The 15,904-nt window shown below is 38.0% G+C and overlaps 1 protein-coding gene across 1 annotated transcript; it reads left to right on the top strand.

Moving 5' to 3' along the window:
• Positions 1-54: 54 nt before the first annotated feature.
• On the top strand, positions 55-13,089 carry nf2b (NF2, moesin-ezrin-radixin like (MERLIN) tumor suppressor b). Its single transcript, XM_085289289.1, has 17 exons — positions 55-432; positions 691-804; positions 1,479-1,604; positions 2,387-2,509; positions 2,667-2,750; positions 3,079-3,147; positions 3,307-3,389; positions 3,537-3,612; positions 3,713-3,850; positions 5,543-5,617; positions 5,713-5,826; positions 5,935-6,057; positions 6,161-6,378; positions 7,081-7,183; positions 7,822-7,961; positions 8,050-8,221; positions 9,573-13,089. Exons 2-17 carry the CDS (start codon positions 715-717, stop codon positions 9,618-9,620), a joined length of 1,782 nt encoding a protein of 593 aa, XP_085145415.1. The 5' UTR covers positions 55-432; positions 691-714; the 3' UTR covers positions 9,621-13,089.
• Positions 13,090-15,904: the final 2,815 nt, after the last annotated feature.

Here is a 15,904-nt window from a genome sequence, read left to right as displayed (position 1 = left end):
TTCCCAACAACCACCGAAGGAGGCCTTTGAACTCACGCTTGCTCATGCGCAGTAGCGTTATCCACAGTTGCTATTCGTGTTCCCACCTGTAGAGTGTTTGGGAATCAAAACAAAAATCTTCTGGAAAGTCGTCCTAGATTTTAACAGAAAGCTAACCCACCTAAAACCGAGAGAGTTAGCACAGTTGTTCCCAAGTGTTATTTGAATCAGCTTTAACATCTGAATTTCGCTTAATTAGATGTATTTCATCATGGGAGTTTCTCAAAAGTTTCGCTCTTTCTACAACTTTTTTTGCTCGGTTTTCGTGGCATAGCTGGGAAGCTAACTGCTGTTTGTTGTAGTAAATGTTAGCCTAGCATTGCTCTCCCCACACAAAAGCCCTGCCTCTTCTCAGAGTTGTTGGACACCAGAAGTTTCAAACTTTATTAAGCGGTAATGGCCCCATCTAACCTTTTAATGCATGTTGTTTTGATTAATTTTTTTCGTATCTCTAAAACCGCTGGAAAAACTAAATTATCGTTTGGATGCTAAAGAGAACATGATCAAGAAGCAGTTCCTTCCATGCGCTTAACACCGTAAATTACATTAAAAACGTGCTACTTGATGATGTAGTCATGAGTTGGTTCATCGTATCACTTGTTAAATGTAATTTGTAGCTCTATAATCTGTTGTGTTAATTTTTTTCCACAGCTTTTTGACCGAAACGTCTTCAAAATGTCTATCCTGGGATTAAAGAAGAAGCAGCCAAAGACTTTTAAAGTCAAAGTTATCACTATGGATGCTGAAATGGAGTTTAGCTGCGAGGTATGGATATATGCGAGCCTGTATGATATGTCGAAGTATAATAATTAACTGTGATTACATTTTTATATATAATCTTTGGCTCATTTAAAATGAACCCCCAGATTAACAGTAAAGAATTGCTTGAAAAGTCCATGCATCACACCTTGCAAAAGTTAAATCGGGCAAAATTGTACGAGGCCTTTCACTGGTTTTAAACGTGAAGGGCACTGCTGTAATCTAAGACGCATGTCATGCAACCTCATGTGTGGGTTTACCCAGGAGATAGTTTATCAGCAGCAGTTATAGATCCTGACACACGTTATCTTGTGATTGATTGAGCAAGTAAATGACAGTCAACAATGGCTATACTCATGTGGGGCCTCTGCTGTGTGAAATAATACCGCTGCTTTCCCCCCACAAACATTGATATGTTATCTTTTTAAACCACAGCTCATTTTTGTCCTGTGAAAGATTACATTTCACAGGATACATTAGATTCTTGGGGATGTGTCCCACCTACACTATAACACACTGCAGGGAGCCCTGCCAGTACACCAGGATTGAAACATTCTTATAATAATTATTCTTACATTTTTCTTTATATTGAGACAGGACAGTTAAAGGGCTCCAGCTGCAAATACCCTTGCTTTGAGCATTTTCACTTGCTCATATCTTTCTAACTCTTTTCTTTTCAGGTCAAGTGGAAAGGTAAAGACCTCTTTGACCTGGTATGTCGAACTGTTGGTTTGAGGGAGACCTGGTTTTTTGGACTTAGGTACACAGTAAAGGATACCTATGCCTGGCTAAAACCAGACAAGCGGGTAAGTGAAGGAATAATTCTAAGGAGATTGGCTCTGAGATCCAAAAATAAACAAATAAACCCCCAATTAAAAAAAAAAAAGAGTGTAAAATGTCAATAAAAACATGGCGCAATAATTTACAGACCTCATAGAGCCACATGTTATTCACAATAGACTATAAATGCATATAAAATCTTTGAACGGCAAAAATGTCCCATTTTAGGAAAGTTGGGACAGGGTCATGTTTACCACTGTGAAGCATGCACTATTCTTTTAATACCAGCCTGTAAAAATCTGGAACAGGAAGAGAGCCGCTGCTGGATTTCTGGGAGATGAATGTTGTCCCGTTCTTGTCAGAGTTAATATTCTAGTTAATATTCTAGCTTTTTCGTATTTTTTTGTACCATGGAGTACCAAATGATTTCAGCTGGTGAACTGCAGCCAGGCAGTACCTGGACTCTACTATGAAGTATGGAATTATGGAAGGCTTTCCCGGAAAAAGAGGTCACCTGGATATTTGGAAGGTTATACAGGTTGCTTAAATAAGACATTTATATTGGCTAGATCAGTCAGCGTTGTATTTCAGCGTGCAAATATTTCTTCATGCTGGAAGAGAGAAATTCTAAATGAGTTGAGAAATTTGTTTTCCGTGGAATGGAACATGATGTTTTCTATGTTCTTCTGTAAAACATATATGGCTTTATAGGATCTGCAGATCACTGTATTCTGCCCAATACCCCAACTTTTTTTGAATGGTTGTATAAACACAATATAATAACTTTTCCTTTTCATCTTTCATCAAGGTCTTGGACCAGGAGGTTCCTAAGGACTCTCCCATAACATTTAATTTCCTTGCTAAATTTTTCCCGGAAAAAGTAGAAGAAGAGCTGGTTCAAGAAATAACTCAACACCTCTTCTTCTTACAGGTACTCTGATAACTTTGTGGTGAAACCTTTAGGTGAATTTCTTTCCTTTAGGTTATTTTGAATTTTAACTCGACCTGTGTGTAGCATTTACCTCACGTCTAAGAAGCTTTTATGTAGCTCAGTACATGTTCACACATGTTGTCAAACTCTTGTTTAGGTAAAAAAACAGATATTAGATGAAGAGATATTCTGCTCCCCTGAAGCTTCAGTTCTGTTGGCATCATATGCCGTCCAAGCTAAGGTAAGAAAATTTGGAGGGTCAAATTCTCACTAAACCAGCAGTTGCTCGGCCTTCTTTTATCTGAAAATAATTAGTTTCCTGGAGTACATTTGCTGCTGGAGACCATCATGCAAATATGAAACAAAATCAATATAATGCAGATTAGTTATGTGGACAGCATGAAGAGCAGTGCATTCATGAGATACAAAAGGGCTAAAATTTGATAAAGGGCAACTTATTTACTGCACAGATCCTAATGACCTATGTTATTCAACCAAACTCTGAATAAATATTTTCCTCTGTGTGTCATTAATGTTTGATTTGTTGTTTACTGTTGTTTCCCTTTCAGTATGGAGACTTTGATACAAACTTCCATAAACCAGGCTTCCTGGCACAAGATGAGCTTTTGCCAAAAACAGTAAGTATACAGGTCTCTGTGCAGATTTGACCTATGAAAACTGGTGCTTCCCAGAATTATTTTCTTTTGTTAGCAGTCATTTCTGGCCGAGTTTGTCAGACACCATCTGTGCATTCAGTGTATTAACATTTTCCCTGTGATCCTGTGTCTTTATCCCAGGTTGTGATGCAGTACCAAATGACAGCAGACATGTGGGAGGAGAAGATCACAGCTTGGTATGCCGAGCACAGAGGCCTCGCCAGGTACAGCTGACCCAGGGGGCTGCTGAAGACCAGCATGTGAAGACTTATTAACACCTTTAGCAAAAGATTGCACGAGATCATGTAGTTTAAGTGTAATCGGTGTATCATTGTGTGATCCCCTTTCTTATTTTCACATCGTCCATATAGAGATGAAGCTGAGATGGAATACCTAAAGATTGCTCAGGATCTTGAGATGTATGGTGTCAGCTACTTTGAAATTACTGTGAGTGTGAATTAGTATGACTTGATTTCACATTTTTGAATCTGACATTTAACTTTGCTGTCTCTTGGGTTAACATTTGTGTTTCTACATATATTGGCAGCAAAATAAGAGGGACACAAACCTCCTACTTGGAGTTGATGCCCAGGGTCTTCACATCTACAGCCCCAACAGCAAACTCGCCCCTAACAAGTCCTTTCCTTGGAGCGGCATCCGTAATATCTCCTATAGTGAAAAGGAGGTAAGGGCAAGGAGTGGGCTGTCCTGCAGACAAACTGGGCATAATGCTCACATCCAAAATAATATGCTTAAAATACTCTTAGATTGATATATTTTGTCTGCAATTTTTTTGCCTCTCATTACGTTCCTGCCACCTGAATTGAAACACTTGTGGGTATTTTTAAATGGCTGTTTTGTATTACTGTGTCTGTGTATCTGAGAATCCATTAAAAACATAAATGCAGCATTCATGGGCACGCTTGGATTGTATTCCACATCTTTGGTCCTATTCCAACAAATTTGTATTTTCAACATTTTAATGTCATCCAGTCATTCTGGCCTAGGGAAGAGTTGGTGAGTACAGATTCAGTAACAGTGAAAGTGATCAACAGTGAGTAACAGCCAGCAACCTCCATGGGTTGCTGGCTGTTACTATATGAATTCCGTTACAAGGTTTGCTGCACTAGAAACCCTCTTGCAATTTGTTTTGGGTCCTAACAGACACTTTGATTCGTAATTTATTTCAAACATGTAAACAATATACAGGTACATTTAGAAAAGAAAATAAGAAAGAAAAAAAATATATACAAAAAAAATCAATACATTTCAATATAGCTACCGTTCTGATTAATTTACATGTTGAAACGGAGTGGGAAGAAGTAAACGCTTATTTAATCCCACCCCTTTGCCATAAATTATCAGTTAATATTTAGTCAGCTTCCTTACTGCTATAATTTGTAATAAAAGTAGTGAACAGATTTCTATAATATCACATCATGATTTATTTATTTTTTTAAATAGAGACATTCACTTAATTTTAATATTTTCCTTTTCTTTTCAACCATAGTTTGTGCAAATATACCAGATTTCCTGGAAACACTCGTTAAATACTAGCTGAGTGTAAGTCTGGACAATATATTGAGTTTTTAAGACATATTAAAAAGGATGCGGGATGAGACAATGTTGTTTATGTTTCATTAAAATTATACTCGGATGAGCAGCCGTAGCACATTCGACTAAAAAGAAAAGATCACTGGCAAGCTTCTTGTAACATAGACTGTGATGCTGATTCTCTCAAATGGTGGAAGGAACATAAAGTTGGCTATCCAGCAATGAACTGCCTGGCCAAAAATGATCTTTGTGTGTCAGCTACCAGACACCCTTATGAAAAGCTTTTCAGTTACAGCTTAACAATGTAACCTGTCACAGGGCATCTTGCTCTGTTTTGTTGTTGTTGTTTTTTATATATCTATATCTATATGTATATATCTTTATAATTATTCCCAGTTTTTACAAAGAAACTCACTGGCTAGAAAAAAGGATAAAATTTTCCTCATTTTATTCCATTTCATACTTTTGCATGCAAGCGTTGCATTTTCTTGATTGCACAAATGTGAGTCTTTGGTATGCAAGAAAATAACATTTTATTTAAGGGGCATTGTTATTTAATATATGCAGATAATTAACTTTTCTTATTTATATTTTTGTAACATTTTCCATGTACATCTTAAGTTGTATGTTAACAAACGTGCCTGTGTGACATTTGGTTTTGATTTTGAACTGCCTTTTTGTTATATTATTACAGCCTTACAGCTGTATATTGGAAACTGCTTTCTTTCAGTGTCATATTTTCTTTCATATTGATCTGTTGTAAACTGTGCTCTCGGTTAATCTGCATGTTTCGTTTTGTTTTTCTGTTTTCATGTTGTTCCAGTTCACAATCAAACCTCTGGACAAGAAGAAAGATGTTTTCAAGTTCTACTCATCTCAGCTGCGTGTCAACAAGCTGGTTGGTTTGCCTCTGTGTTTGTGATGTCATCTACTTAAAGGTTAAATGTTGTATGTCGTAAGTTTGTGCTGATTATGTTTCACCTGACTCCTTAGATCCTGCAGTTGTGCATTGGGAATCATGATTTGTTTATGAGGAGGAGGAAGGTGGACTCAATTGAAGTGCAGCAGATGAAAGCTCAAGCCAAAGAGGAAAAGGCCCGCAAGAAGGTCTGTGGTCTCAACTCCACTGGAACATCACATTAGATAGGATGCTCACAGTGATCCATCATAAATCTTTTATTGTGGTTAACAAACTTTAAATGGTCCGCCATGTAGATGGAGCGCCAGATCCTGGCACGGGAGAAACAGATGAGGGAGGAAGCGGAACGGGCAAAAGAGGAAATGGAAAGACGGCTGTTCCAGCTGCAGGATGAGGCACGACTGGCTAATGAGGCACTGGTGAGAATATTGTCATTTACCTGAGATAACTGTTGGATTTTCAGAGTTTATCTTATGCAACTTTGTAAAAATTTGGATTAAATGTTAAATAAATTTTGTCCAGCTGCGATCTGAGGAGACAGCAGACCTGCTGGCAGAGAAAGCTCAGATTGCTGAGGAAGAAGCGAAGCTGTTGGCCCACAAAGCTGCAGAAGCTGAGCAAGAGAGGCAGAGGTTAGAGGTCACAGCCATGAAGACCAAGGAGGAGAAGAGGCTCATGGAGCAGAAGATGAGGGAGGCGGAGCAGCTGGCTGTAAAACTGGTGGAGCAGTCTGAGCGGAGGTCTGAAATCATTTGAGTTTTTATTTCAACTGGTAACTAAATAAATGAAACACTATTAATAAAAGTCCTCTAAAAATATTTCACATAAACCTGCAAAGATTTAGCCGAAGCTGGCATGTGGTGGTAATTTTAAAAAGAGTTTTCCACTTATTCTATTTTCAAAATGAGTAAAAAAAAAGATGCAGGAAACCCGAGATATGCTTTTGATTCCATCCAGTTTTCTTCCCTCTCAAAACCCAGCATTCCTCCTCAACCACCAACAGCATTGGGGTTCACTTCTAAAATGAATGTGTTAGAAAAACTGGGTCTGTTGCTCTGTCATTATCTTGATTCTGTTATAACATTAAGGCTGGGTTTAAACATGCATTGTTAAACTCAAAGGCACATGATCCCTTAAACTTAATTACTGAAATCACCTAAACTCAACCTAAACCTAAACTGCTATATATAAATGTGCTAACTGTGCTATGCATAAATAGGTCTGCAAATCACTTCGATAGGAGGATAAAAGCCCCCCAATTGTCATGTCATCGAGAGACACATGATGATCTTCGTGTCTTTGATAAGAAGCCTATAATGCTTCATTTGTGTTCCTTTTGTTTCAGAATAAGTTGTAAAAAGAAAAGAAAAAAGTACTGCTCTGATAATAATCACATGTATTTACTTTACTCTTAGTTGAACTGACTAAATCTTTGATTCCAGGTTGAAGGAAGCTGATCACCTGAAACAGGACCTGACTGAGGCAAAGGATGCTGAGAGGAGAGCCAAGCAGAAGCTGCTGGAGATCACCAAAACAACCTACCCTGTACGTTGATCACACTACTGCTTCTCTGATCTCTGTGATGCCTGGATTTCTTTTGTAGATTGAAGGAGTTTGTTTTCATTATAAAAGCTCTGATCTCCGTGTTATTACGCTGCAAAGGCCATTGATTAGCTGCTCTAGGTAATTTATGAGCTTAATATGGACCATCAATTTGAGATCTTCAAAGTTATTTTTTTAGGGAGGATTATCATTGTTCTATAACTTCCCTCATTTATTTCTTGAAGTTAGCGATTTCATGTCTCCCAGAATGTTTTTAATGGCAAGAGAAGAGGTGCGAAATCTGTGGGTGTTACTAGTATTGCAGATTTATATTTATTAGTGTGGATAATTGACGAGAAAAAACCCACAAAACATTAATGTGTTTTATATCATTCACTATAAATGGACTTTGTTAGTAACCAAGTTAGATAGAGAAAGCTGTATGCTTTTATGTGTTATTCCTCAAAATGAGGGATTTCAAATAGCAGTGGTATTACACACAAAACTGAATGTTCTGATAATGATAATTCAGTGAATTATTTTGGTTTTTGCCCTCATGTGACCCCAGATTTTAAAAGTGTAATGTGCTTTACCTTTGTGAATATTTATACTTAAATGACATCTGTGTGCTTGTCTTCCAGCTCATAGCAGCTTATTCTGCTCCCCCTGCTCCTCCTGCTCCTCCTGAAGCAGCCGACTTTGCCTGCGAGTCACCACCTGCACGCCTCGACTTCAAGGACTCTGACATGAAACGGCTCTCTATGGAGATTGAGAGAGAGAGGTAAGCCGGGGTTTAAATCCCCTGCAACGGCACTTTAGAGTGACAGTTTGGCTGTTTGTTGATGATACTGTGGCATGCATAAATACAGGCTGGAGTACATGGAGAAGAGCAAACATCTTCAGGACCAGCTGAAGGAGCTCAAGTCTGAGATCGAGTCTCTGAAGCTGGAGGAGCAGCAGCAGCAACAGGCCAGCCTCTACAACCTGCACAGTGAGGCGAGGGGGTACATCCCAGAGCCCGTCTACATAGCTCACAGCAACGTACGTATGAGCCATTCATGTAATGTCATTAGTTTTATTGATGCTTAGTTATGTGTCAGAGTGTTAGTATAACCAAACCAGTAACTGCAGCTCACGCCCACTAATGATCCTAAGACCCAAACTCTTCCACAGCATGCATTTTGAATTTCTTTGATATTTGTGCTGATTGGGACCTGATGAATGTAAAAACAAAGAATTACCAGATTTTTTTTTTTTTTTTTTACCTTATTTTTGTTTTTAAGAAAAATGAGAGCCACATATGAGGATATTCGTTTAAAAATTTGATAGAACAGTAGCAGTATAATGTCCTTGTAAGTGGATACCAGGCCCTTGTAGAGCAAAATTGAGTATTTTGGTCTAAATAACCCAAAACGTGATGCCCACATATGTGGATGCCAGGTCCTAGGAGGTTAATCAGGTTGTGAACAAACATCTGATATCCAAACATAACCTTTTCATTCAAAATGAAATTTTGGACAGTTTAAGTGCAAAATGTAATTTTTTGGGGTAATATTTCTTAAAATTTCAAAAATTCTAGATTAACATTAACATGCAAAAAGCAGATTGTGTTTATCATTTATTTTTATCTTATATTCTCTCCTAAGGTCATTGATTGTTTTCATTTGTAGCACATTTATAAATGTTCTAATTTAAAAACTCTTCAGCATAAACTAGGTTTACAAGAAACACGCAGTCCACCACAATCAGTTCAGTTGAATTCAGTTTTTATTTGGCCTGTGTACTCACTGCATCACTGGTAATTACTGTTTGTCCTGTTGAGCTTGAATCACTGCTGGAATTTCAGATCTCATTATCCAAAGGACAACCAGAGCACCACAATATCTCTCGAACACGAATTTAAGAAAAGTCTAGATTAAAGAAAATGTTATAATGATGACAAATAAGGTTTAAAGTGGAGTGGTACTGTACTCAAAGGTTATCCATCGTCCTGGCTTTCTTTCATATTTAATTCAATCCTTTGACTATACTAATGTGAAAACATCTTCAAAGGAATTGCTTTTGTTATGTCAATATTTTACCACATAGAAGAAAATGATTTCAAATTGCATCTTAACATGTAACACAAACCGTTGCACTTCGAATTCTCGCATTTCTGTTTCACCGAGTTAGCCCTGAAGATAGCAGAATGTAATATGCAGCCGTATACTGATGATTCAGTTAAATTAAGGATATACCGGATCAGCAGACTTGGTAAATAGTTACTGTTGTAAATACTTTGTAATGCCAAAAGCATTTATGTGGCAAATATGAAATACTTGAAAATGTTTGCATTTGTATTTTTAGAATTACTGATTACTCCATGATTGCTCATGCTTCTCTTGTTTTGCAGAGAAACTCTGCATACATGTCTCAGATGGCCTTCTTTGAAGAAGTGTGATCCTGGCCCTTTAAAATTGAGGGAGCAGTTGCTGTGACGCTCTGCTTCCTCAGCCTGTTTGGTTAACGTTTACCTGACTGAAGCTAACAGACAGAAACTCTATGTTCTTTGGAAAGACTTTGAAATGAACTAACTAACACTTGTGTGGCTTCCTGCGCAGACTGTTAGATTAAGTTTTGCCACCTGCAACACCTGCAGCATGTCAGCATCTAGAAAGAGTGCATTATTGGATGAGCGCTTCTTCAAGATATGTTGCTGAGGAGTTTTTATTTCATGCTTTTTGTTTGGTTTTAATGAATACTTAGCTGTAATGTGGTCAAATACAGAACTATGCCTGCTTAATGTCGAGATATCCATTTGTGCCTTAAAATACTTTAAGACTGGGATTGTGTTAAAAAAGAAATTACGCTGCAACGTTGGCAAAGTTCAGATCAGTTGTGATGTCAGCTGCGATGAATGTCGTAAACAGGGTTCCTTCCACAGAAGCAAGATATTCTTCAGGCATGGGTTAGAGTTCAGATTTACCAACTGTTGTTCAGTAACACTCTGAACGTAGACTGTATGTAAACGAAAGGCTCTGGCCCCAATATATAGAAATCTATGAAAAACAATCTTGCTGCTCATCTTATTTTATTACCTAAACACTTTGGTGATGAAGTTATGGTCTCACTCTAGCTTCTAAGGTTGTTTTGTGCTTTATAAATAACGTCCCCATTTAGAGTGTAACAGATGATAAAATGCATGTGATTTACAGTGTGGTTTCCTTCTGACTGACAAAATACCGTCATACGAGGATGTAGTGCGTCTGGTTTCTCACTCACTCAGATCCTCCTCTTGCTTAAAATGCCTGGTTTTAAAAGGCATGAACATATATACATGGTGGTGCTGCCAGTGGATGCTTCTCTGCTCCTACTGTCTGGCTCAGGAGAGCTGACAAAGATCGCTGACCTATTCATGCATAAAATGCCAGACTTGTGTCCACTTTTGTTGATGTTTTAGTGAAAGAAATGCCAAAACAAAGGCAACAGAGAAAAACTTTCCACAAGTGAAAAGTTGTTTCACATTATTTTAGTCTTTTAAACATGTTTAATTTGATATGTCGACATCAGTAATCTGACTTTAGGCTAACTTAATGTTCAGTCGCTGTTATTAACATTAAGTTATATTAGCTAAAGAGGAAAAAATGGAAAGGTTTTTATTAATGTAATAAATTAGAGTTGAACTGAGAATGATATTTGGCTACTGTTGTTGTATGTGTTCTTATTAGGTACTTCTAAGTAGAGCAGGGCAATATGACCAAAAATATTTATCACGATATACATTTGAAAATTTGCGATAACGATATAACTGACGATATAATTGACACTAGACAAAACACTTTACAACTCCACAACTTTGATGGGGTTTTTTTGCATTAATAATGTATTTTCACTTAAACAAGCAGCTTTTTATGTGCATTAAATGGTAAATGGCCTGCATTTGTATAGCGCTTTTCTAGTCCCTAAGGACCCCAAAGCGCTTCACACTACATTCAGTCATTCACCCATTCACACACACATTCACACACTGGCGATGGCAAGCTACATTGTAGCCACAGCTGCGCTGGGGCGCACTGACAGAGGCGAGGCTGCCGGACACTGGCGCCACCGGGCCCTCTGACCACCACCAGTAGGCAAACATGGGGTTAGTATCATTAAAGTTATATAAAAATGTAACAGTGCAAATGCAAATTCCTTGCTGACAGTTTAACCAAAAGGCATTTCCAGTGGAAATTGGCCGACATATCGGCAACATAACCATGTATAATATCCACAAAACTTAAAAAGAGGTTATACACACACAATACGGTAATATTATGTTGAAACACAGTACGTATCACTCCGCGAGGCTCCTGCCTACGATAGCCGTAATGCTCCGACAATCCATCAAGCAGTGCGGGTTCATAGCTTAGCAAAGTCGTACTAAAACATTTGACAGATTTTTGAGCGCCGTGTACCACATAAAATCGTTTCGAGGTCAGTAAACACAGCCAGAATTCATACATAAGGCACACAGGATTATGAGGGGCGCTGTCGATTTTCAGAAAAATCAAAGGATTGATTTTAAGTGTGCCGTATTTTCCAAACAACACGGTAATAACGACGGCCCGCTAGCATGCTCTACCGCAAATAGTGCTTTGTTGTGTATCTGACGGATGAAAGCCAAACCAGTCCCACACCACTGAAGTTGCAGCATTTTTACAAACCAATTCTGGTTCATCCGTTTCATTTAACGATCCACTTTCGCTCTTCTCATTCTGCGTCGCCGCCATGTGCGTATGTAAACAAAGGCACTGCGCATGCGCGTTTTACCCATATTCTATCGCGATATTTCATTTTCCTATCGTTGCCCAAAATTACACCGGTATTACCGTGAACGGTATGATATGGCCCAGCCCTACTTCTAAGTACTTAAGAAAAGAAAAATCTGCCCGAGTGTACCTGAAGCACACAGAAATGGACAGAAATATAAATTTATGTACAGAAGAGACTTTGAGCCGCATTACAAGTCAGGAGACTCCTTTGGTGGTCCTACGTGTTTCTTTTACTTGGTTTGTGAAATGCCTTCAATGAAATCATCACACAGGAGCCTGTATTGTTTAATAGAAATGCTGTAAAATCTTGAGCTCTGCCATTTCAAGGTTTTATATTTTGTACTTTACTGCTGATGTGCCTTAATTTTATGTTATTTTATTTTTTGCTGTTACACTTTAAGACACTAAGATTTTATTTGGTGTCGTTGTGCTTTTTGATCTTAGTATTAGGGTGACTTTGATATCTTTCTCTTAATTCCTTGACAGAGTGGCAGATGGATGGCTTTTTTTTTTTCCCCCCACATCACACACTTCTCAGGGTTAGTGTTAAACAAACCCACGCCTTCACCGTCACCACCACCAAAGATGCAGTATGGTATCTAACAGCGTTTAAATTAGGTTTAATAATAATACGCATGTAGAAGACTAATGCAGCGATCTTTAGACTTCTTTTATATTCTGAAAAAAAGCAGCGGCTGGATGTACTCATTGATCGTGTTTGTTTATTTGACCAGCCTATCAGAGAGATTAAATTATGGGCTCAACATGGGGTCGTTACACTAACCTTGGTATTGTGTAAATGGTATTTTCCTTTGAAGTGTTCTTAAGTGCTTTGTTTTTTCTGTTTTTACCTTATTTATTTGTGCTGTAAGTCCTCAATTAACGTCACATTTGCTTGATATCTGTTATTGGGGGGAGAGCGGGTGTTTGTAATTTAGTCTTTTATTTTTCTATAATGAGATTCAAATCCAGTGTTAAAGAATGATTTCACATCAAAAAATGTTGGGTTATGTTTAATTTGAAGTGACAAAATGTTACAGTTTCATGAGTTTTGTCACTGATTTGTAACCAAGTTATTTTGTGTATATTATTTCATAACAATGATAATACAACAGTGTGACTGTCCTGTCTGATCTGTCTTCTCATAGATTATGAGTCAGGCATATACACAGCAATTTAAGCGTGAGGAAGCGCTTTCAAAGCAGCTAAGGCTGTGTGATACAATAAATGAAAGTTTGCTAGATCTGATGATGCAGGTGTGGAAATTATCTGTGCATTATGTTATTTTGTTTATTGGAAACGAGTTAAAACAGAAAGCTAAACCATGCTAAAATGAAATTAAAAAGGCATTTAAAAGAAACTGACAAATTGTCAGTGTCATAATTACAGCAATCAAATATTAGCAAAAAAAATTAAGACAATGGAAAGATGTTTATGTAATGAAACAGTATAGCAACACTTGATGATTTGAAGGTGAGAATAATCCAAGACATGACTGTTTTGTGTTAATAATCCCTGTATTTTGAGACAAACTAAAATCTTCTAAACCTAACCAACAGTTTTGCACACCCTTAATCAAACTGGCAGTAAAAATAAATTAAACAGTAGGAGAAACAACTCCTGGTCTACAGGTTTGCAGCCTTTGCATTTCCACCATCAGGTCCATCCATCTGCAGGTCCTGAGGCAGCAAAACAGTCCCAGATCATCATACTACCACCACCATATTTTACTCTTTGTTTGATGTTCCTTTTCTGAAATGCTGTGTTACTTTTACGCCAGATGTAATGGGACACGCACGTTCCAAAAACTTTTGTCTAGTCAGTCCACAGAGTAGGAGTCTCACAGCTTTAGAGATGGCTTTATAACCGTTTCCAGACTCATTTACTTTGTTTCTTATTTGTTCCTAATTTTCCTTGGATCACAGCTTGATGTCTGGCTTTTGAGAATCTTTCAATCTACTCTGCTTTATCAGGCGGGTCCTATTTGAGTGATTTCTTGATTGGAAACAGGTGTGGCAGTAATCAGGCCTGGGTGTGGTTAGAAGAACAGCTTTCCAAAGATGTGATACACCACAGTCAGTTTATTGCTTTTCCACACAGGGCCATGTAGGTAGGTTTGGATTTTTTTTACCCCTTAATAATAAACACCTTCCATTAAAAACTACATTTTGTGTTTACTTGTGGTATCTTTGACTAATATTTAAATTTGTTTGATGATCTGAAACATTTAAGTGTGACAAACATCCAAAAAATAAGGAACATTTCATCAATCTAACAAATTGTTTTGATACCTAAATTTTGGGGACTATAATAAAGCTATTATAAACTTGCAGCAAGATATAAGTCATGTTTTTGTATCATATTTAAGGGTATCAATCTTCCTCACATTAGAAATGAATACTAAAGTTGTTTGAAAATATGAAAAGAAATTCAGTACCTGGACAAAAGTCAGTAAGTGGTGATGAACTGATGGTAAGATCTAGTCACAATACAAAAATGTGTGATCAAAATCCAAACTAATTTCAAATATGTATGTTAGCAGCAGAGGGTGCAGGGCAACACACATTAATTTTCTAAAGGCCATAGTGATTAAAAATCCTAAAACCTAAAGCTTATGAATAAAACACTACTAACAGAACAGTTTGTCCATTTATCATAATTTCATCTGAGTGAAAAACATTCTCTTGAACATGATAAATGAGAAGTGTGCTTCTTTATGTTTGCACATCTATGACCAAATGAGAGCACTTTGAAAGCAAAGATCATGTCATGATGGCATGTTTGGCAGTTTCTTTCCTGTTTGTGCCATCTGTACCCAGGTTATCTGTCTGAAACCTGGCTGTAAAACATGGTCTCCCAGGTCTTGGTTCTCTGTACCTGTAAATGAAAAATACTTTCTATTAATTCACTCAAGTCCACTCTTTACCGTTGTACTCGCTGCAGCTCTGGAATTCCACCTGCCAGCCAGTCACACCTTAGGATACCAATCCAAGAAGCCAGCAACTAAGACTCCAGAACCAAATCACAAATATTACCTTTCATACTCACCTTGGCCACTCCTACTATCCCCTCTCTTCTCTGGCAGATCTCCTTGTTGCAATTCTGCTGAGAGACCTTTCAATTAAGCCACTTATCTGCTTCCAGTAAACTAATTCCTGCTTAACAATAAAGCCAGGAAAACTGTATTCAGCCTGAGTCTCATTTGAGCCCAAATGCAGCAATCTGAGCAGGAGTTAAAGTACTGCCGCTTCATGGCTAAGTTGCTGTCGATTCCAATTGCTTTGAGATTGCGATCATACCACTAACAGTTGTCTGTGGAAGATTTAGTAGTGAGGAAATTTTGTGAATGGATTGTTGCACAGGTGGTATCCTAGCATTTTACTACTATGGAATTCACTGAGAGCAATCCAATCTTCCTGAAATGTTTGTAGAAGCAGTCTGCATGCCCTGGTGTCTGATGTTATTCACCTGTGGCCAAGGAAGTGATTTGAACACCTGGATTCAATGATTAAGATGGGTGAATGAATACTTCTGGCACTATAGTGTATATCACAGGTGTCAGAGCTTTACCCCTGATACTGCTGGATAAACAGAAACTCACTCAGGAACGAGGTCACACAGAGCTCAAGTTTCCACTCGCGAGAGGGAAGCAGTTGTCTCCAACCCACTTCAACTTGCTTTCCCTCTGCAGGTTGTTTTTATTGGTTACACACATGAATATTCATAAAGCTTGTTGCTGTATTACCTATGAGAAATTACTATATCTGGTGACAAAGTGTAATTGTGCTGTGCAAGCATGGTTATACAATGTGTGTGGTTATATGATGGGAGTGCAGCTCTCCCAGATTGTTGTCGGTAGAATCTGTTCTTCTCAAGGCTGCTTGTTCCCCTTATCAAGGTCATGCATGTAGTGATATGCGTGGGTTACCTA

This window comes from Mchenga conophoros, linkage group LG10 (assembly GCF_057382185.1).
Source record: "Mchenga conophoros isolate Kocher_MC1m ecotype Shallow Benthic linkage group LG10, M_conophoros_male_GT1.1, whole genome shotgun sequence".
In the NCBI taxonomy this organism is placed as follows: domain Eukaryota; kingdom Metazoa; phylum Chordata; class Actinopteri; order Cichliformes; family Cichlidae; genus Mchenga; species Mchenga conophoros.
Note: the sequence above shows the minus strand (reverse complement) of the source record. Positions and strands in the feature narration are given on the sequence as shown.

What these genes read in the sequence shown, in the direction of transcription:
- nf2b (XM_085289289.1), top strand. Translation starts at nt 715, where the DNA reads ATGTCTATCCTGGGATTAAAGAAGAAGCAGCCAAAGACTTTTAAAGTC. An exon ending in AAATGGAGTTTAGCTGCGAG is followed by an intron (nt 805 to 1,478) that starts GTATGGATATAT and finishes TTTTCTTTTCAG; the next exon opens with GTCAAGTGGAAAGGTAAAGA. An exon ending in GTGGAGCAGTCTGAGCGGAG is followed by an intron (nt 6,379 to 7,080) that starts GTCTGAAATCAT and finishes CTTTGATTCCAG; the next exon opens with GTTGAAGGAAGCTGATCACC.